The sequence below is a fragment of the Conger conger genome, chromosome 14, assembly GCF_963514075.1.
Source record: "Conger conger chromosome 14, fConCon1.1, whole genome shotgun sequence".
NCBI classification, from domain to species: domain Eukaryota; kingdom Metazoa; phylum Chordata; class Actinopteri; order Anguilliformes; family Congridae; genus Conger; species Conger conger.
The window spans coordinates 25,973,149-25,994,604 of record NC_083773.1 but is presented as its reverse complement, the minus strand read 5'-3'; the positions used below and the strand labels follow the sequence as shown (position 1 = coordinate 25,994,604).

The following is a 21,456-nucleotide window of genomic DNA, read 5'->3' as shown; positions in this document are numbered from 1 at the left end:
AAATTTAATAAACGACTCTTTAAAAAGGCAAAAAGCTTTTTAAAAAAAACCAACAAAAAAAACTGCCGAATAGAATAATTTCCATTTTCCAATTATTTTCAGATATTTAGGTATTGTATTGATATCTTAAATAATAAGGAGGAACCTCAGCGGTTTAACCATAACGGAAGATAGTGCAGGTGTGGCGCCCTCATACGCTTTTCGTTAGCGGTGCACCGTACTACTGAACAAAAACAACGCGGCCATCTTGGAACGAAAAAACATTCACCAAAAGCGCCGAGACATAAAATCTATTTGATTTTGTGTACCTACGTTTGCTTTAAACCAACATTAGATTCCAAAAATGTTTACGTCCAGCCATTTTCAGTCTAGCGCCTTATCCAAAATTAGGAAATAAAAGTATTATGACGGTTAAATTTGATTTTATTCATTTCCCACTAGCTCTCTCTTGAACCGTGCTGCATCATCCCTTACTTTCCCGTTAATGACGCTTTCAGCCATTTGTCCCTCCCTTTAACCATGGAATCGTCCAATCATAACACTCCGGAATCCCACTACGGTGACGTTCCATGCCATCTGCGCTTGCGTGGTACCGCCTAACAACCCCCCCCCTGCCCGATTCTCATCAGAGTAATGATGGCGGCGGGCTCCGATCTGCTGGACGAGGTTTTCTTCAACACAGAGGTGGACGAGAAAGTAGTTAGCGATATTGTGGGGTCCCTGGAATCTGAGCTTGCGGGCTCAGGTCACGGGAACCCCGAGGCAAGGGTCCAGGCTGTGGGGAACCACGTTGCCAGCCCTGTAGTAGGAGGTAATACTAATGTCCAGGACAGCAAAATGGGACTTGCACAAGAGGTGGCAAAAGCAGGTAGCTAGCTATCATTGCTAGTGTTGTTAATGTAATTTTTGTTGCCTCTTTATCCGTTTTTATAACACTATTAGATATTAATGCATCATTGTGCAGAAGTGTTACAGTGCTGGTATTTTTTGCTCTCACTCTCGTTTCTTTCTTCCTCACACAGGAGCTGGAGTGCAAGGGGGTGTTATTAATAATACGAGGTCCCAGAGTTCAGCTATGGATGCAACAACAACAGGGATCACACCAGCGGCTAGGTTGGAGGCAACCGCTGGGCTCAACCAGGGCAAATCGGCGGCTGTCAGTGCCATGGTAACCGCGGTGTCCAACCACGCAGCGAGCAAAGGAAAAATAGGGACTTCTGCTGTGCAAACTTTGAATGGAAGCAATGTAATGAACTCTCACACTTCAGGAAGTGTTCCAGCTTTCACCGCAACGCAAGTGTCAAGTAGTTGTAGCGGCGGCAGCAGCAGCAGTAGCGCAACGTTAGGCAACAACAATACTGCACCTGCTCTCACAGTTGTCAACAACGGACCTGGTTCGGTTGTAAAAGGAAATGTAAACGTGTTGCCTTCGACCTCGAGCACTGTCATCCAGGCATCTTTCGTCAACTCACATAATGTTGTTACTTCTACAGTGATATCGTCTCAGGCTTCTGGTCTGGGCAGTGGACCTACCGTCACACTTGTGAGGCCGCCTATGCAAACAGCTGGATCGAGTGCTGCGCAGAATGGGAATAATACCGTTTTGACATCCTCCGTCAATGTAACGAACCTGCCTGCGCCCGGCGCATCGGCTTTGCCTTTACAGACAACAGTTTTGAATAGTAACCAGGCGGCAGTCTCTGTGCCTACGAGTTTGACAAGTAAGACAGAGTCGCCTAAAACAATCATACAAACTACACCTCAGGCGGTGGCACCAGGTGTCGTTTCAAGTGCGGGCAACTTGACACTCGCCCAGCCCATAGGAAGCAGTCTACAACCCGTGGCTCCCGGCTCTGGAGCGATCGGAAAGAATCCAGTCTTGCAAAACGTAACAAGGACTTCCACTCCAACGACAGTTGCAGCCAGTCCTGGCGGAATTCGAGCCATCGCGCCACAGGTGTTGGCTCCTCGACTCCCTCAGACGCCCCAGAATCAGCCAAACATCCAAAACATTCAGCTTCCTCCAGGTACGTTATCTGCAAGTTTATATAAGCATGGCTGTTCATTTATGAATTTGTTGTATTGTGGCAGCATACTTTCAGTATAATGTCGTTCGTGCGACGGTGATAAAGTTAGCATGAAGAATAAAGCAATTTATTGTAGGTATGGAGCTATGTCTTTCTCACTCTCAGGCTAACTTAACCAGTATAAATTGGGTGAACTACATTGGATACATACTGTATGTAATGTCAGTTTAACGGAAATCTAAATTATATCCGAAGCTATACTTCACATTTGTCACATTGACTTTCTCATCTGTAGCATCCTTTGGGTACGTTGGGAAATGCATCACCCGAAGGCACGTGCCTTTATAAACATCTACCATGATTATCTTTAGCCTCATTACCCTAGCCTACACACTCACACAACGTAGATCGCCCATGTGTGCGCGTGTACTAATTGATTGATATTTAATATGTAATACTTTATCTTTTGATTAGTTAAGTTTTTCCAACTGTTTGTTTTTCATGAATAATTTTTATAGCTATTTAATAATATTTGCTCAGTTGCTGGATAAAACCTAATTTTATAGAAGCAGTGGAACAATTCCAAGCATGCAAAGTGTGCTTCTGGGACCACTGACAGCTAATTTACAACTTTTCGACGTAGTGACGTTGATGATGCGTCTGGATACATAAAGTGCATATCATTACTGTATGTATATGCAAGGACAAGGATATGGGGAGGAAAAAACAATACAAAATTAAACTGTTCAGTTGTAATCGACGTATCAATGCATTTACATGTGAGTCTACACTTTATTTATGTCATGTACTAATTTCATTGCAGAGAATTAATTTTTCTGTTTCGCAATTTCTTTTAGTTTTTCTAAAAACATTTCAGTTTAATGCATGTTTTTGATTGACAATATTTTAAGCTTTCAGAGAAGTTTCTGATGGTTTGCCAGCTTTACAACATTGGCTGTTATTGGTGAATTCCAGGGTTCATGAACGACAAACAAGAAAATGTGCTTTAGATAACTCCGAAGCAGCTTCTACAATGACATTATGTTTTCAAAGCTTGTACATGTGTATATTGCATGATTGTTCTTCAAGAAATTGTGTAATATTATTTCTGGTGGGTATTCTGAGACAGCTACTCTGAAGGAAATTGTGGCTTTGTTCGCCTTATCAACATTGCTACACGGGTACTTGGGAATGAATGGTTGCGCTGCTTGAGAACTGAGAAGCAAAGATGTACCAGCTCTATATAAAAAGTGATATTTATGTTGATAATATTGAATAAGCACTATAAAATAAATCTGCTCATATTTACAGCTTCTGGAACCAAAATATTGCTGAGTAAGCTGTTTTGGAGCTACTTGAAATGTATTGTCTTGCTTTAGATCCCAAACCCCTGAGTGCCTTTACACCAGCAGGCCATCAGAAACATCAGTGAGAACTTTATTAGATATTTATTGGACTTATTTTTTTTACTTATTTGACTGCTGCTGTATCCACTTAGAGGTTTGAAGCCTTGTGTGTTCAGAGATGCTCTTCTGCATACCACTGTTGTAATGGGTGGTTATTTGTGTTACTGTCACCTTCCTGTCTGCTTCGACCAGTCTGGCCATTCTCCTCTCATTAACAACACATTTCTTACCCCGCAGAACTGCTCCTCACTGGGTGTTTATTTATTTATTTATTTTTGCACCATTCTCTGCAAACTCTAGAACTGTAGAGACTGTTGTGTGTGAAAATCCCAGGAGATCAGCAGTTTCTGAGATACACAGACCACCCTGGCTGGCACCAACAATCATTCCACAGTCAAAGTAACTTAGATCACATTTCTTCCCCATTCTGACCTTTGGTCTGAACAACAGCTGACCATGCATTTAGTTGCTGCCACATGATTGGCTGATTAGTGTTTTGTTAAGGAAAAGTTCTGTCTGTTTTGTTAAGGAATGATTTGTGCATTTATTTAATTGATATTTGCCAATGCCAATGGTCTATATCCCAGAACACCGATTATATTATCAAGGGCAAACTCCAAAACCAACACAAATCGCAGACTGCATGTGCAGGGACACAGTCCTTAATTTTCCCCAGGGTGGTCACTGAATTGATTAGTGCTGTGATCAGAACCGGGATTGTTCAATGAGCTAATTAAGAATCTCTGCAATTTTATCCCGTTATCAGATGCACTTGTTTAGCTGGCCTTGGCCTTAGTCTGAAATTTCAGTAAGTGAACGCAGATGTGGAGAGCGTGAGAGCTACGTTCCTGGCCACTGGTCTTGGCTTCTACATTGAATCACATCTTAGGCAAAGCTCTTTGTTGTGGCTTTGATGTCAATATTTTCTCCTTACTCGTCCTGCTGTAGCTAACTACAGGCTGCCGTGCCAGTTTTAGGTTGCTAGACTCTTAACCAGCACAGAAGGTCGTAGGTTCAAACCCAGGATAGTGCAGTGGTGAGCAAGGAATCCTTCCCTGGACAGGGGTGTTTAACTTGAATCAACACATGTTTATGTTGTGGAAAGTACCCTGAATAAGGACATGCCAAAAGGAAAACAACAGTAATAAGAATAAGAAGCTTATGAAATTCATGGAACTCGTGTGTCCTTGGAAAGGTTTTCTTAGGACGCATGCAAGCGTCATCTTCCAGACGTAAGCTGCGCTTCTGGGGTACGTGTGTTGTGTTTGAATGCTCAGGCCTCGGTCCGTGTGTAGAGGTATGGTTCTGGTGTACGTGTGTTGTGTTTGAATGCCCTGGCCTTGGTCCGTGTGTGCAGGTATGGTTCTGGTGCGCAGCGACAGTGGCCAGCTGCTCATGATCCACCAGCAGACCCTGGCCCAGATGCAGGCTCAGTCCCAGTCCCAGAGCGCCATGGCCCCCCGCCCTGCCACCCCCACCAGCACTCCTCCAGTCCAGATTACCTCTGTGCAGGTAAGCAGGTCTGATGCGGTCACTCCTGTAATGTCTAGGGGTGTAGCAGTATATTGATTGAAATCACTGGATCAGTTCAAAGGGCACCGATCCGATACAATTGATACAATATACAAAAATCGATCTGTATCATTATGAATCAAAGGCATAGAAAAATATTTAAATGTCCATTATCTTATGGCAGTTTGCTCTCTAGCAACACTGACCACATCCTTGTTTACGATTTCCTAATCAACCTCATATGATTTACAGTATGTGTACTGTACATTGTAACAGGATTGACTTAGGTGGGTCATATACAGTATATAAGTTGTTTCGTACTATATCGGATTGTTTTGCATTGAATCATAAAAAGATTCATGATTTTGCCAAATAACCAACTGTTACCTCAAAAACTTTAAATTGTATCCAATTATTTGCACCCCTAAAATGTCCCATGGCACACACAATGCTTTCCGTACTTTTTCTTGGCTTAGCCAGGCTGATAACTGATATACTCGTGCTGACACAGTTTTACATTTATTTATGGGTGACACATTTTATGTATTATAAAATGCATTTTAATGCATTTTGTTTATAAAAATCCTTTGTCACTGGTAAAACAGCAGCTATTATTTTAAAGTGAACAACTTGCCATAATTTATTAGTTATTTCAAGTTTATTGGGAAATAGTTTGGTGACTGTTGATGGTGTGGATAATATTCTGTAGTGCGTTCACTGTTACCCACCCTCTCCTAATCCGTGCAGGCTCCTGGCACCCCCATCATGACCAGGCAGGTCACCCCCACCACCATCATCAAGCAGGCCACGACCACCCAGAACTCTGTGCAGGCCACCACCACGCTCCAGAGACCCCCTGTACTGCAGGTATGAAGCCCCCCAGCCTCTTTTACTCCTCCCCTGGTTTGTGCTCCCTTCCCTCCTACCCCCGCCACCGTGCTCTAACCAAGGGGTCAGGTCTATGCTACGTATTTTATTATTATTATTTCTTCATTATTGTTTCTGAGGTCCGACCCCCCCCCCCCACCACCCATAGTACACAGACACAAATATAGATGTTTTTATTTCCCTAGAAATGCTCTAAAATCTTGTGCGCCCTCGTTTGGCAACTGCCTAAGTGTTTATCATTGGTTCAGCCACCGTGTCACGTAATTCACTCTCTGCGACTCTGTGCTTTCTTTGTTGTGCATGTGACTAGGCATGTGACCACGGACACAAATGAGCATGTGCAGTGAGCAAACCTGCTGCCCTGTGCGGTGGAATTTCTCCCCATTGGTGTCGCTGTCTCGAAATATATTATATACTCAAAGGCTCTAACACAGCCATTATCATGGCCGTGGGCTCACTCAAAGCCTGTCTTTATCTTAGCTGAGGACTAGACAGTTATTCAGCCCTGCTGCAGGTATTGTGTCTGATGCCAATATGAGCAAAAAGGCGAGTGTGGTTTGTTTATTGTTGTGTGCCGGTGGTTGCGGATTGCGTTGCAGTCTGACTTTGTTCTCTCCTGCCAGAACATCCCTTCTCTCTCACAGGGGCCCGGCCCCCTCAATGTCTCTGTTCACTTGGTCCTGTTTATGTTCTTTTTGCTTCTTGTTCTTTTATTATGTATGTATTTATAAAGCACAAAAACGGCCAACAGTGCAAAATTAGATTTTGTTGACGGCAAGTCAACCAAATTCATAGGTTCTTCATATAGTTAACTGTAAAAAAACCCCAAAAAACAACAACTTATGAACAATTTAAGCAATGATTTGAGGTCAGCTGACTAAAATGACATCACATTACAAAATCAGACATGATAATTGATCATAGGTTTTAAATTTGTGGTAGACTGTTATACTGTTCATAAATGGCCATAAACCATCTATATCCAATCTATCAGTAAAGCATTTAAAATGGTTGCGTTATCATACGGATGTGGACTGTTTGGCTGTGCTCACCGGAGCAAACGGCCAGGGGCCTCGGGGTGCTGTGTGTCATATGTCGCTGCAGTAGAAGCACACAGAGGAAATCTGGTGTCTGTTTTAGCAGTACTTTGCAGCGTGTGGTTAAACCGGGAGCCTGACGCGGTGTAGGTAGACTGGCCACGGTAACGCACGGTCGTGTTTTGTAGAACTCCCTCATGCTCGGAGGGGCGGCCACACCCACCTCCATCGGGACGGCAGCAGCAGTGCAGCCGGGCACGGCGCAGAGGACCGTGACTGCGAGCACTGGGACAGCCACAGCCACAACAACGGTGCGGGTCTGAGGGGCCGTTAACACACACTGCACGCGGCATACACGCTAACCATACAACACGCATAACGTATGGCAAACCATACAACACGCATAACGTATGGCAAACCATACAACGCGCATTACATACTGCAAACCATACAACACGCATAACGTACTGTAAACCATACAACACGCATAACATACACGCTAACCATACAACACGCATAACTTATGGCAAACCATACAACACGCATTACATACTGCAAACCATACAACACGCATAACGTACTGCAAACCATACAACACGCATAACATACACGCTAACCATACAACACGCATAACGTATGGCAAACGATACAACACGCATTACATACTGCAAACCATACAACACGCATAACGTACTGCAAACCATACAACACGCATAACATACCCGCTAACCATACAACACGCATAACGTATGGCAAACCATACAACACGCATTACATACTGCAAACCATACAACACGCATAACATACTGCAAACCATACAACACGCATAACATACTGCAAACCATACAACACACATAACATACTGCAAACCATACAACACTCATAGCAAACTGCAAACCATACAACACGCATAACATACTGCAAACCATACAAAACGCATAATATACGCGCCTTCACAGCGGGAGCTGAAACTGCTTTCACAGTGTTACAGTGTTCAGACACCACTAACACTAAATTGTGGACACTGCGGTAGGTCACGCTCCCCATAGTAGGTACAATTTCGTATTTCAGATCCTCTCTTTGAATCTATGGGTGAGGTATCTGCAGCTGATATGGGGACACACTCTTCAGAGGAAGAGTCGGGAAGAGTCAGAGTGGAGAAACAACTAAAAATATATACTGAGGAACAAGTGTTCTGTTTTGAATGGGAATCATGGGACCTTGTCACAACTGAGCTCATAGATTTAAGGAGTTGTATTTAAAAAATATTTTATAGATAATGTCAATATGGTCAAGAAAATATTGAATCAATGAAAACAGTGCAAATTTAACAAGAAATATGACATTTACATTACACAGCATTCCATAACTTAAAATTTGTTCTTTCTGTCACATTTTCTTTCCAACCGATCTGTCTTCAGTGAGCTGGATGCTCGTGGGAAATGCGATGCATGCTTTTAGAGCCTGGAGAAGATAGTGTAGAAAATAGATAGTTTACCTTTGAAGGCAAGATACGAACAGCATTTAATCAATATGAGTCCAAACACATTCTCACCTGACTCATCAGAGGATCATCAGGCTTTAAATTATTTTAAAGCGAGTGTCTTTTCCTCTTCAGTGTCACCAGGAAGAACACCGTGGATGTTGGGTGTCACTTTAAAATGCAATTTTAAAATGAGATGGTGAAAAGCGGGTTTGAAGTGCAGCCTCTTGCTCTCTCGTGTTTCCGGAGCAGGAGACCTTGGAGAACGTGAAGAAATGTAAGAACTTCCTGTCCACGCTGATCAAGCTGGCGTCCAGTGGGAAGCAGTCGTCAGAGACGGCGGCCAATGTGAAAGAGCTCGTGAAGAGCCTCCTGGTGAGACCTGCATCAGTCCCACTAACCATGAAGTATTAATACAATATTCAAATGTATATTAAAAAAGTCATTGGAAATCACTTAGAAAAAATTATCTTGGACTTTGCAGGAAATAAAGTTTATTTATTATTATTATTTTTTTATTTATTTATTTTGAACTCACTAACCTGGCATTATTTCCTATCATTTGCTATCAGGTGTTGCAATAGCAGAGTGCTGATTGTGATTTAAAGAAAATTGCTAGCTTACTGTTTTTGTATGTGTGTGTGTGTGTGTGTGTTTTGCTTGTGCGGGTGCATGCATGCATGCATGCTTTGTGTGATCCTGTTCTCTTCTGAATTGGGCAGCATTCCTGAGTGTTTTATTTGTTTTTTGTTTTCTTGCAGGAAGGAAAGATGGAGGCAGAGGACTTCACCAGCCGGTTGTACCGGGAGCTGAACTCCTCACCCCAGCCCTACTTAGTGCCTTTCCTCAAGGTGACAGCCAAGCTGTTACAGCTGCTGAAATCAATTAAAAGCAATTACATTTTACATTACATTACAATTACATTCTGAAAAATGTGTTTACTATAACCTGGGACTTGTTTTTTCATTGCTGGCGATGAAAATGGGATTGCTGTCTTTTTGCTGAGCTGGATATGACCTGTAGTAGTACGAATTGCTTCTGGAAAGGTCTTGATCCCAGTTGTCTCTTTAGGGCATTTGTAATGGGGAGGTTAGTGTGTGACACTTGTTTACAACCTGCTTGGTGCTCGCCAGTTTTGATCAACATTGTGTTTTAGGTCACTGTACCTGTTGAAGCCCACCAAAGTGAGATTGTGATTCATCATTGGTTTTGCAGCAAAATGTCCTGGAATTTGGATAGATTAAATGTCTCATCAGGTGGGACAATGTTGCACCCAAGGTCTTACATGCAAACCTGGTTGCACCCAAGGTCTTACATGCAAGGGCTTAGACAATAGTTGCATGCAGTTTGTTAGCATCCAGCTTCTCTCCATGGAATCACGACAAATGAGGATAACGCAAGAACTCACCAAAGTCAAAAAAAACACTGTACTAGAGAAAAGCCGGCCAGTGGGAATATGAAACAAAATAAGTTTGCAGTACAGCAACCTTCAACACACTGGTCGTATTGCCTGGCTTAAATGCCCTTGGAGGCCTTGACGCACTTGTACATCTTATCTGTGAGGGCCTATCTCTTTCTCACAGAAAGACATGGGTTTAGTTCATGAACATCATATGCTGTTAGTCTTGCCCGATACCTTGTTATCCAGTCAGTGAAGGACACGTCGTCCCCCTGCCCTTGTTCTCTGGCCACGCAATTAGGCTCTGAGGATGAGGCCGAGCCTCACCTGCTGTAGAAAGATCATTGTGTGGTGCGTGTCCCCCCCCATTAGAGAGCAGTCTCCTACACCTCTCCCCTCTCCCCCTCACACCTGCTCTCTTGGTTTCAGAGGAGTCTCCCCGCTCTTCGGCAGCTGACCCCAGACTCGACAGCCTTCATCCAGCAGAGCCAGCTGCAGCAGCCCAGTGCCCAGCCCTCCACCACCACGCTCACCACTGTGGTCCTCAGCGGCCCCACCCAGCGCCTCGCCGGCAAGCCCTCCGGCCCCGCCCCCGTAACAGTCACCAGCACCCTCCACCAGCCCGTCATCAGCCTGGCTCAGCCTGGGCAGGCCAAGTCTGGACAGCCCGCCCCACTGGTAACCAGTCACAGCCTATCACAGCCCACCCCATCGTAACCAATCACAGCCAATCACAGCCCACCCCATTGTAACCAATCACAGCCCACCCCATTATAACCAAAAACAGCCAATCGCAGCCCACCCCATTGTAACCAGTCACAGCCAATCACAGCCCACCCCATTGTAACCAATCACAGCCCACCCTACTGGTAACCAATCACAGCCTATCACAGCCCACCCCATTGTAATCAAAATGACTGCCTGAGCCAGCTCAGAGCCAATCACGGCCCACCCCATTGTAACTAATCACAACCAATTCCGTTGTAACCAATCACAACCAATCACAGCCCACCCCACTCGTAACCAATCACAGCCTATCACAGCCCACCCCATTGTAACAAAAATGAATGCCTGAGTCAGCTCAGAGCCAATCACGGCCCACCCCACTGGTTGGCAAAATGGCCGACTGACACACAGCCCACCCAACTTTACACAAAATGACTACCAAAGCCAACTTACAGCTTTTCCTTCCTCATGACCGAGTAATTTCTGCTGTTAAATATTAAAAGATATTACTAGGAATTTGGATTTGATTTATTTTGAAATGGAAATTCACCAATTTTAAGATTTTGAGTGAGTTATTTATTGGAATGCTATCATTTAGTTTAAGTTAATAAATAGTCAAACCAATGATAGTCAGGTTGTCATTAGAACATTCTTTCCTCTGGTTTCTTCCGTGTCAGCTTTCTGAATGATATGTGTCCTTTTAACTGATCCAACCATGCCATTCTGCCCCTTCTTTATAAAGCAGCCTTATCTTTCTCACATTATATTGTTAAGACTTGGCTCTGTTTAATCTGGCTTTTATAAATGGACCAATATTTGTTTAACACACATTTTTGTTTCAGAATAATGAGCTTAACATATAATTTAGCGCAGTCCTTCTGTGTTCCTGCCCCTTTGGCTGACTGTACCTCTCAGACATAGCCCTGTGTGCTCTGGGTTTCAGGGTTTTAATTAAATACATTTTCAAATCCAAAAATCACCCAAGCAATCTGGCTGCAGTACAGTCAATGCATTCTCCTGGTCAAAGTCTGATCCTCTGTAGTATATCTTTCCATAGTTCTCCTCCTGATAAGACAAACTATGGGTGTTCAAAGTGGCTAAGTCTAAAGATCCACACTGTGGCTCTGAAGCATGCTGCTTTTCCTAACTTGCTCTGTTCCCTGAACAGTGTGCATGGCTAATTACGCCCTCAGTAGCTTACACGTTCTTTGCTGTCTGAACGTATATCTCCGTCTTTCCTGGACAGAAGAGCCAAGAGTTAATGAGGGGTGAAAACCAGCCCAAGATATCCTCAATGATATTCTTCATTAGACCACAAGCTGTTTATCCTCAGTGCCCGCCTGCCTCCACCATTATAAAAACGCTTAGAGGCTCATTTCTCCTGCTTTACTGCTGTGGGCCATCTCTGTCTGTAGCTGCCATAAGTCCGCGTGCTATTCCCTTCCCCATGTTTATGGACATCTGTATGTGTAATTATTTTTGAGTGGCCCCTTGCACTCAAATAGGTCATAAAATGCTTTTTAGTTTCTGTTTGAACTCATAAATGGCTGTAGTATCTGTGATGATTGCCTGTGCCTGCCAGGCAGAGTGAGGGCGGTGTGGAGGATGATGATGATGATGATGTCCCAGTGATCAGGGCCTTGCGTTTGGTGTGCAGGTGCTGCACCAGTCCCAGCAGCCGGGGGCCATGGTGCGGCCCCCCCAGGTGACGCTAGCGCAGACCCCCATGGTGACCCTCCGGCAGCCCCAGGGCCGGATCATGCTCGGGCAGCCCCCCATGCAGGTCAAGCAGCTTCAGTCAGGTGAGTGCCCATACCTGTTTGACCGCTCGTTCTGTACCTCTCAGGTGTAGCTGTGTCTGCTGGACCTTAAGCTCTGCTTCTCAGGGTTTGGCACGCATGGAGGCAAATTAGATGAGACACTTGTGTACGCAGGCACTACGGGTTTGTTCCCAGAGAATTGTGACTGAATCTAACGCAAATTAGATTCTGGCAAATAGGGGCGGCCTGTAGTGTAGTGGTTAAGGTAAATGACTGGGACACGCAAGGTCAGTGGTTCTAATCCCGGTGTAGCCACAATAAGATCTGCACAGCCTTTGGGCCCTTGAGCAAGGCCCTTAACCCTGCATTGCTCCTGGGGAGGATTGTCTCCTGCTTAGTCTAATCAACTGTACGTCGCTCTGGATAAGAGTGTCTGCCAAATGCCAATAATGTAACGTAATGCAAATGTTCGAAAGCACTCCCGCCTCAACGATACGATTACTGTTACAGAGCTCATTGGGGTTGAGCCTTTATCCCTTTTCTCTTAATACTGGTACAGTAAACTCATCTGCTGCCCACCCTGACCATTCATAAGGCAGGCAGCAGCCCCATGCAGGTAAGCTGACTGCCTCAGTGACAGCCTGGCCTCGGACTGCTCTCTGCAGTCCTCACTCTCCAGTGCGGCTGAGGGCATGATGGACCCCTGGCCGTTTCGTTTGACCTCGTGGAAGTGCCGCCACCTTGTGGAGGGATGTTGCAAATGATAGGAGGCGGCAGTCTGTAGATGGCCTTGTGTTACATTACATTTACATTACAGGTATTTAGCCGACGCCCCTTATCTTTATCTGCTGCAGTGTTAGCTGTTCCGTTTATCAGGTGGAGTGTACAGACCCCACTAGCCAGTGTCCCAGTGCTCTAGAGAGCTTGTGCAGTTTTGTCTAGAGCTGCCTCTCTCATTGACAGCAGCTGAAAGCCTGCAGGTGCCTGCCATGGCATCGGGGAGAACTAGTGCACCCATCACCAGAGGAACTGTGACCATAGTGGGAGGAAGCCTGTTGTGTCCCTCATGTTATTGACTTCTTCTCATAGTTTCTTAGTGCCATAACCCAGACCTGTTTGGTAATTTGTCCAAGTCCAGTCTGTACTTGTGAGAAGTGTGAGAGTATGCTCGTTATCTAATTTAGTTCCCCCGAAGTTGCTGGGCCACCCTCGGTTGTAACTGTGAGAGATACAGAGGGATGTCCTCTTTAATCCTGTTATACATCTGAAAGTGGCATTCTCTCTGTCTTTCCCTCTCTCCCTCAGTGCCTCTGGTGAAGCAGGGGATGTTGCCTGGAGCCAGAATGTCACCCATCGGCAGCTCTCTGATCACAGCAGCTCAGAAGAACAAGCTGAAGGAAGCTGGAGGCGGAACTTTTCGGTGTGTGTGTGGATGAGAACCAATCAGAAGGGCTCCTTATGTATTCAGTGCAGTAGAGTGGCATGTGCATCCTTACACACAATTGGGTCTCTTCTGTACTGAACTGTTATCAGGACTTGGCCATTGCAGTGTAGTCTCAAAATATGAACAAACCAATGAAATTATTTAATTAATTTATTTCATTTATTTGTTTGACTCCAATACCCTACCCCTCCCCCCAGACTACTGCCACCCCAACCATGGACCACGTACTGTAATGTGTACAGACAGTAATGAAATTACACTATGTCTTGTATATGTCGTGAACTATGTCTTGGTGACCTGTATTTGAGCTCAGTCAAATCTGTACTGGAAAACAATTCTACCAGCTTAGCTGAGTGGCAATAAAAGAAAGTAGGAACTTGATGATCACATGAACAAATATGGTCATGAATGATGAGTCCAGAATGGGCAGGGTGGTAACTAGCCAATGAGGCTTGTTCAAGACGGCTTGCTCTGTCTGGGTGTGCAGAGACGATGATGACATCAACGATGTGGCCTCCATGGCCGGTGTCAACCTGTCCGAGGAGAGCGCTCGCATCCTAGCAACCAACTCGGAGCTGGTTGGCACGGTGACGCGGTCCTGCAAGGACGAGGCCTTCCTCTACACCTCCACCCTGCACAGGAGGATTCTGGACATAGGTGAGAACTGTGCCCTGGCCCCAGCCCCCAACACAGCCCTGCCTCCCCTCTGGCTTAACCTAACACCCCCAGCCCTGTTCTTACCCTGTTTTTACCCCATCCTGCAGGTAAAAAGCACGGGATCACAGAACTGGGGCCGGAGGTGGTGAACCTGGTGTCACACGCAGCTCAGCAGAGGCTGCAGAGCCTGCTGGAGAAGGTGTCTCAGATCGCCCAGCAAAAGAACGTCTCCTTCAAGGTCAGAGAAGAGCATACATTTGTGCATGTGTGCGTGTGTGCGTTTGTGTGCGTGCGTGTGTGCATGTGTGTGTGCGCGTTTGTGTGCGCAGGCCTTATAGGGAGCTGTGTGTGTGTGTGTGTGTGTGTGTGTGTGTGTGTGTGTGTGTGTGTGTGTACTGAAAGTGGTGTGCTCTCTGCGTGCTGAGGGTGTGTAGTACTCTCTGTGGTCTGAAGATGGTGCTCTGTCCCCGTCTGTGCAGGAGGACAGTCGATACGAGCAGGTCAGCGATGTGCGCGCTCAGCTCAAGTTCTTCGAGCAGCTGGACCAGATGGAGAAGCAGAGGAAAGAGGAGCAGGAGAGGGAGATCCTCATGAAGGCAGCCAAGGTACAGAGGCCCACGGTCACTTTCTCAAATGTCCTGCCACACAAGTCATTTTTTATTTCTTATCATGCAGCTCCCATTTTATTTATGGGATTATTACCTCTGGTTGCAAGTACAGGTAGAACCTCACACATTGGGAAGGTCGGTCGCTGAGAATACTGACATTTTCAGAACTCTGAAGTGACGTTGAATTTTAGGAAATTAAATGCTTTATTTCAGTTCAGTTTATATAGTCATAATAAACCAATAACCTTAATGGCATTTGACCAAACAGTGACTATAATATAAAGTGCCATGAAGTAACCAACAATAGGCTGACTTTTTTGAGTCAAAATGAAATGATTAAATGTACCATTTCATTTTTACATTTTCAATGGAAACTCAAAATGAAATTACGAAATGTACCATTTTTTTTTTTAGAATGATTGATGGAAAGTATTCATAATGACCATTTTCACAATAATAACGATGCATTTCTTCATTTTAGTTTTCATAATAACAGTTCAATTTGCTAAATGTTTTTCATAATGATCTACCTTATTTCCCAATGACACTTATCTGAAACGTGTATTTCCCAATTTGTTCCATTATTTTGAATAATTGGAGACTTTTCACAACAGTCAATCAACAGCAAGGAAGTGAAGACCTAGACCTAGTACAAAGATTTTAGGGAGGAAAAGCCAGTGTCAACCAAAAACCAGGGACTGCTTGTTTTCCTGGTTCTCCACGTCAATGCAAATCACATTGTCCCCAGTGTTGATGAGTTTCAGGGCAATATGAGGCAGTCGAAGCTTGACAAGGACTGCAAGTTATTTCTAGCTATTTATTTTTCATTGTGAAGGTAGGCAAAGGCTATCATGTAACCTGGGTAGTTAACGTGGCTAACTAGCTAGCTATAGCTAATGATCTTGCCATTTCACAGTGCTTCTAATTCTGTTTATGCAACAAAGAGTTTCGGATCGCTGAGGTTCTACTGTAGTGGGGGGAAAAAGTTATTTTAATAAAATTTAGAGAGCCACAGTGGACATAAAAATAAAAAATAAGATGTAAAAAAATAAGTGAAAATAATAGTAATCGTATTTGGTCTGCTGTTCTCTGCAGCTTGATTAAACGGATTGTGTCCATACTGGGATCCTGTACACTAATGTCCCAGTATTTTCTTTTATTGTTGAAAATGTACAATGTTGCGATGACTGGCCAGCTCGGATTGTGGATAATTTGGCAGATATGTTTTTATGCGTGGTAATTGTTAGACTAAACAAGCACTTATGCTTGGTGATAATACTGCATTGTTTATTAAATCTGTCTGCTTAATGCTTTGGACCACAACAAACAATTACTATGAGAATGTTTTCATCCGGTGCATTTTCTACATAGTGATCATTTTGTGCAGTAATTTTTCTATTTTGTGGTCTCTATAATTGTCTTGTATGATACTCGGTACGGCGGTTTCTGGTTGTTATCTCTGCCCTGTTTGCACCATGGCTTCTCTGACAGGGCTGTTTCTGTGCACTGAAGTCTCTTTATGGTAATTATTGTGTGCACTCATTTCTCTGTACAGTGATTTTATTTCTTAAATTATTTTCGGCACTGTGATTTTTCTCTCAGTCCCGATCACGGCAAGAAGACCCAGAGCAGCTACGGCTGAAACAGAAGGCCAAAGAGGTAGGAATGACAGGTGTGTGTGTGTGTGTGTGTGTGTGTGTGTGTGTACGTTTGCTTGCGTGTGTGCACGCGCACCTGCGTGCTTGCGTATGTGTGTGTTGTGTGTGTGCGTGCGTGCATGCGTGTGCATGCGTGCTTGCTTACTTGCTTGCGTAAGTGTGTGTTGTGTATGTGTGTGTGCGCGCGCGTGTGTGCGTGCGCACATGCTTACTTGCTTGCGTAAGTGTGTGTGTTTGTGTGTGTGCGTGCGTGCATGCGTGTGCATGCGTGCTTGCTTACTTGCTTGCGTAAGTGTGTGTTGTGTATGTGTGTGTGTGTGTGTGTGCGCGCGTGTGTGCGTGCGCACATGCATGCTTGCTTGCGTAAGTGTGTGTGTTTGTGTGTGTGCCTGCGTGCATGCGTGTGCATGCGTGCTTGCTTGCGTAAGTGTGTGTTGTGTATGTGTGTGTGCGCGCGCGTGTGTGCGTGCGCACATGCTTACTTGCTTGCGTAAGTGTGTGTGTTTGTGTGTGTGCGTGCGTGCATGCGTGTGCATGCGTGCTTGCTTACTTGCTTGCGTAAGTGTGTGTTGTGTATGTGTGTGTGTGTGTGTGTGTGTGCGCGCGCGTGTGTGCGTGCGCACATGCATGCTTGCTTGCGTAAGTGTGTGTGTTTGTGTGTGTGCCTGCGTGCATGCGTGTGCATGCGTGCTTGCTTACTTGCTTGCGTAAGTGTGTGTTGTGTATGTGTATGTGTGTGTGTGCGTGTGCACATGCATGCTTGCTTGCGTAAGTGTGTGTGTTTGTGTGTGTGCCTGCGTGCATGCGCGTGTGCGCACATGCGTGCTTGCTTACTTGCTTGCGTAAGTGTGTGTTGTGTGTGTGCGTGTGTGCATGCGTGTGCGTGTGTGTGTGTGTGTGCACGCTTGCTTGCGTGTGTGCGCGCGCACCTGCGTGCTTGCGTAAGTGTGTGTTGTGTGTGTGCGTGCGTGCATGCGTGTGCATGCATGCTTGCTTACTTGCTTGCGTAAGTGTGTGTTGTGTATGTGTGTGTGCGTGCGCACATGCATGCTTGCTTGCGTAAGTGTGTGTGTGCGTGCGTGCATGCGTGTGCATGCGTGCTTGCTTACTTGCTTGCGTAAGTGTGTGTTGTGTATGTGTGTGTGTGTGTGTGTGTGCGCGCGTGTGTGCGTGCGCACATGCATGCTTGCTTGCGTAAGGTTGTGTTGCGTGTCTGTGTGCGTGCGTGCATGCGCGTGTGTGCGCACATGCGTGCTTGCTTACTTGCTTGCATAAGTGTGTGTTGTGTGTGCATGCGTGTGCGTGCGCACATGCGTGCTTGCTTACTTGCTTAAGTGTGTGTTGTGTGTTTGTGTTCCTCTAACCCGGAGCTGTGTGTTTCAGATGCAGCAGCAGGAGCTGGCTCAGATGAGGCAGCGTGATGCTAACCTGACAGCGCTAGCAGCCATCGGGCCCAGGAAGAAACGGAAAGTGGACTCGCCTGGCAGTGGAGCGGGAGCAGAGGTACTGACCCCTAGAACACACACACATGCGCACACATACATACGCACACACTCTCATACATTCTTTCTTATCTCTTACAAACACACACACACTCTGGCAGTACAAACCTAACAATTCATACCAAGCACAGCATGAGAATGTGTGTACTGGATTATGGATATTTTTAGTGATGTATTTTCTCTTATAAAATATTTTATAATCAGGCAGTCTGTGCAATCTATAAGAAATATTGTAGAGCAACAAAATAATATAGCATAATTTGTCATTTCACTCTACAGAAATAGTAGTTACTAATATGCCCCTCAGGCTGGTGTAAAGTATCTCCTTTCCCGGAGGAGACTTCCATTCTCACCTGACAGGCGGTGCCAGACGATTGGCGCAAATATTTCCCCCATTTTCCCCCTGGCTCTTCTCCACACATTCCCAGGCTTCCCAGAGCCCAGTTTGGGAGCCCTGATAGATAGACAAGATGAGAACTGTATTAATCCCGGAGGGAAATTCATACTGTTACAGTAGCATGACAAGACACCACACATCGTCACTGGTTGGCACAGATCTGAGTTAAATAAGCGAAAATAAAGAGAAAAATGCACATCCGCATGCACATACGTGACGTGAACGTGTCCTGCTGCTTCCTGTCCCAGGTGTCTGGCTCCAGTGCGTCTGCGGCCAGCAGTTCCAGTGCCGGGGGCTCCAGGCAGTTCTCCCGCCAGCGCATCACCCGCGTCAACCTCAGGGACCTGCTCTTCTGCATGGAGAACGAGCGGGAGACCAGCCGCTCGCACCTGCTGTACCGCGCCTTCCTCAAATAGCGCCCCCCGGAGGCAGGAGGCCGCCTGCCACTCATCCGGACATTTGATTTTAATGTTGTTTTCACTCTTTTTATTTACTTTTAATGAAAATATAAATATTATAAATATATATAATTATAAATTTTACAGAGCGCCTTTTTGTAACATGCAAAATGAACAAATGTACAAAAATATAGTAATACCTTCAAACCATTTTATATTTCTGTTTATATAAAAGACTCAGTTTAAATACATAAAATTAACAAAAATGTTTCTATAAGACAGCTATCATTATTATTATTTTATTATTACTGTTTGGGTCTGTGTATTCTTTTGGTTGAACACCTCTTTGCTCCTCATTACTGAGTTGCCTTCTTGTCAGATGAAGCCATATCTCTGTATCTGATCTCTACAGGCAGAATAATTAATTTGATCAGGCTGTTACTCTTTCAGTCCAACACAGACCTGGCTCTCTTTTGCCCTTTGTTTTTGTTTGCTGGTTTTTTGGCTTGTTCACCTTTAAATATCTGTCTGCTGTGTATGTAATTACTTTAATCAGATTGGGTTTTATTTATAAGTCTGTGTGCTTTCTCCTTTTCCAGTACTTTAGCAGCCAGACCAGTTGGTATGTCCACAGAGCTGAAAAGCAGTCCTTGATAGAGAATGGCTACTTTAAACAAAAGCCTTTGATTCATTTTTCAGTTATGATGAAAATGTACTTTTCATCATTCTTTTCATATTTCCCTCTGTGTGTATATACTTTGATAATTTTTTTCTACGAAAAAATGTTGAATATTTTGACTCCAAATTGATTGAAAGCTTTCTGGTTTCCAAGAGCTGACAACATTTCTCCACGAGAGAAACCAGGATTTGTTTCTGGGCTGTTGATGCCAGCAGCTGGCAGGCAAAGGTGAAGAAAAATGTAATTATACAAAACAGAGAGAGCTGCATCCAGTCACATACCTGCTTTCAATCAAACAATCATACAGAGGGACACCCCCCCCCCCCATCTTTGCAATGGTGTATTATTTGATTATTAACTATACTAATCAGTTCTTTATATTTTTTGCAAGCATTGTATTGAAATTGTCTACCAATGGAATTTTATTACTGTATATAATTTAGTTTGTCCTTTGTAATCTGTGTAAAGCTATGCTAGTTCTTCACTGAACGGAGTCGTTTGACGAGCCACTTGTTCTTCCTGTAAATGGGTATTTTTATTACCCCCTGTCACCGTTGCTCAGAGTTCACTTTCCTCTTTTTCACTGAGAAACCAGACTGATTCCTCAAGCATCAGTTGTATCCCTCTCTTGTACATTTTGCACAGTCACTTGTTTATATGTAAATATTTTACCTAAAAAAAAATTGCTATTGTTTTATATAGGATTGAAATGAGAATTAACTCCTTCATTAAAATGAAAAATCTATTTGTAGTTTCTTTTGTCTTTGCGTCCTGTTGTTTGTACATTTTTGGAAAAATGCACGTTTTAGATAATGAATTAAATCAACATTCAGATGACCCGGTGTTCAGAAAGGGTGCTTTTGTTTTATTTGGCTCAAGATGTATATTATTATATTTCCCAACTCTAGAAGCGGTTTTGACTCTTGGTGAATTGGCTGTTTTGTTTTGTTTATTGTTTTCCTCCCTGAGCACTTGGTGTTAAATCAGATGGAACGCATGTCCAAGCACAAGAAAAATAAGTTAAGTATCAAGTAAATGTTTTTTAGCCGCTATATTCTCAGTCATATTTTCTAGCTCTGAGGTCATGTAAATGGCCACAAGAGGGCAATGCAGTGCCACCCTTCAATGTATGCACCTGCTTCTGACAATCCATCTGCTGAAGCAGAAATGGGACCATAGTTGCAGATTTATGATCCTTTCCTCCTCCTCGACTCTGTGCCAGCTGAGCTTCTGTGTTTGAACACTGCAGCATATTGTCACCTGGATGCTTGGACTGGCAGCCTGCAGTGATGATTCAAAAGCTGGGTGTGAACGTACCTGCTCCGTGTCCATTGTTAAAGAGGGTCGCGGCATAAAAGATTAAAGGCGTTTGGTGTTTGCTGATGTGTACAGAGTTTGGGTGTGTGCCCGTCGCGCATTCCTCATCCCGTTTGGCACCTGGAGGAAATGATTGGTTTTAAGTTGCCGTTCCAAATACCCGGTCTCAAAAGGGAGAAAAATAAATGCCTCATAAAACACACGAGAAGATCATTTCAGGTCATGGGTTCTTCTGTTACAACTAGCCAGTTATAATTAGGCCCTTATGATGATGACAAATGTTATGCTTAGTTGAGAGATGTGTAATGGGTTGTTCTTGTTTTGAATGCATGAATGTATGTAATTTCTTCTTACAGCCTTTGCAAGTTAGGAGAAACATGAAAATATGGATGAATCCTGGATGAACAGCATGTAAAACAGGGACATTGCTGAGGGGAAGAGTTGGTATTCTCACTTCTCCAAAGAATAACCTCCAAAGTTAAAGCCCACAGGGCTATGAGAGCAGGCTGCACCTCCAGCTTTTTCCCTTTAATTGAACAATTAGCCTGGAACAGCTGT

At 44.4% G+C, this 21,456-nt stretch overlaps 1 protein-coding gene across 2 annotated transcripts; it reads left to right on the top strand.

Annotated features, from left to right (window-relative positions):
• The first annotated feature begins 636 nt into the window (after positions 1 to 636).
• LOC133109921 (transcription initiation factor TFIID subunit 4-like) lies at positions 637 to 20,332 on the top strand. 2 transcript variants are annotated; one of them, XM_061219676.1, is made up of 16 exons: positions 637 to 868; positions 1,023 to 2,027; positions 4,791 to 4,945; positions 5,693 to 5,812; positions 7,059 to 7,181; positions 8,606 to 8,728; positions 9,115 to 9,204; positions 10,182 to 10,430; positions 12,136 to 12,280; positions 13,544 to 13,658; positions 14,170 to 14,339; positions 14,447 to 14,577; positions 14,819 to 14,944; positions 16,550 to 16,606; positions 17,989 to 18,108; positions 18,753 to 20,332. In XM_061219676.1, exons 1-16 carry the CDS (start codon positions 637 to 639, stop codon positions 18,918 to 18,920), a joined length of 3,129 nt encoding a protein of 1,042 aa, XP_061075660.1. In that variant the 3' UTR covers positions 18,921 to 20,332. The 2 variants fall into 2 exon arrangements, with proteins under 2 accessions (XP_061075660.1, XP_061075661.1); XM_061219677.1 differs by lacking the exon at positions 7,059 to 7,181.
• The last annotated feature ends 1,124 nt before the right edge of the window (positions 20,333 to 21,456 follow it).

Bases quoted from the DNA above. Each gene is read 5' to 3' on its own strand.
- LOC133109921 (XM_061219676.1), top strand. From the start codon at position 637: ATGGCGGCGGGCTCCGATCTGCTGGACGAGGTTTTCTTCAACACAGAG. The intron at 4,946-5,692 runs GTAAGCAGGTCT...TAATCCGTGCAG, and splicing joins TCCAGATTACCTCTGTGCAG to GCTCCTGGCACCCCCATCAT. The intron at 14,945-16,549 runs GTACAGAGGCCC...TTTTTCTCTCAG, and splicing joins TCCTCATGAAGGCAGCCAAG to TCCCGATCACGGCAAGAAGA.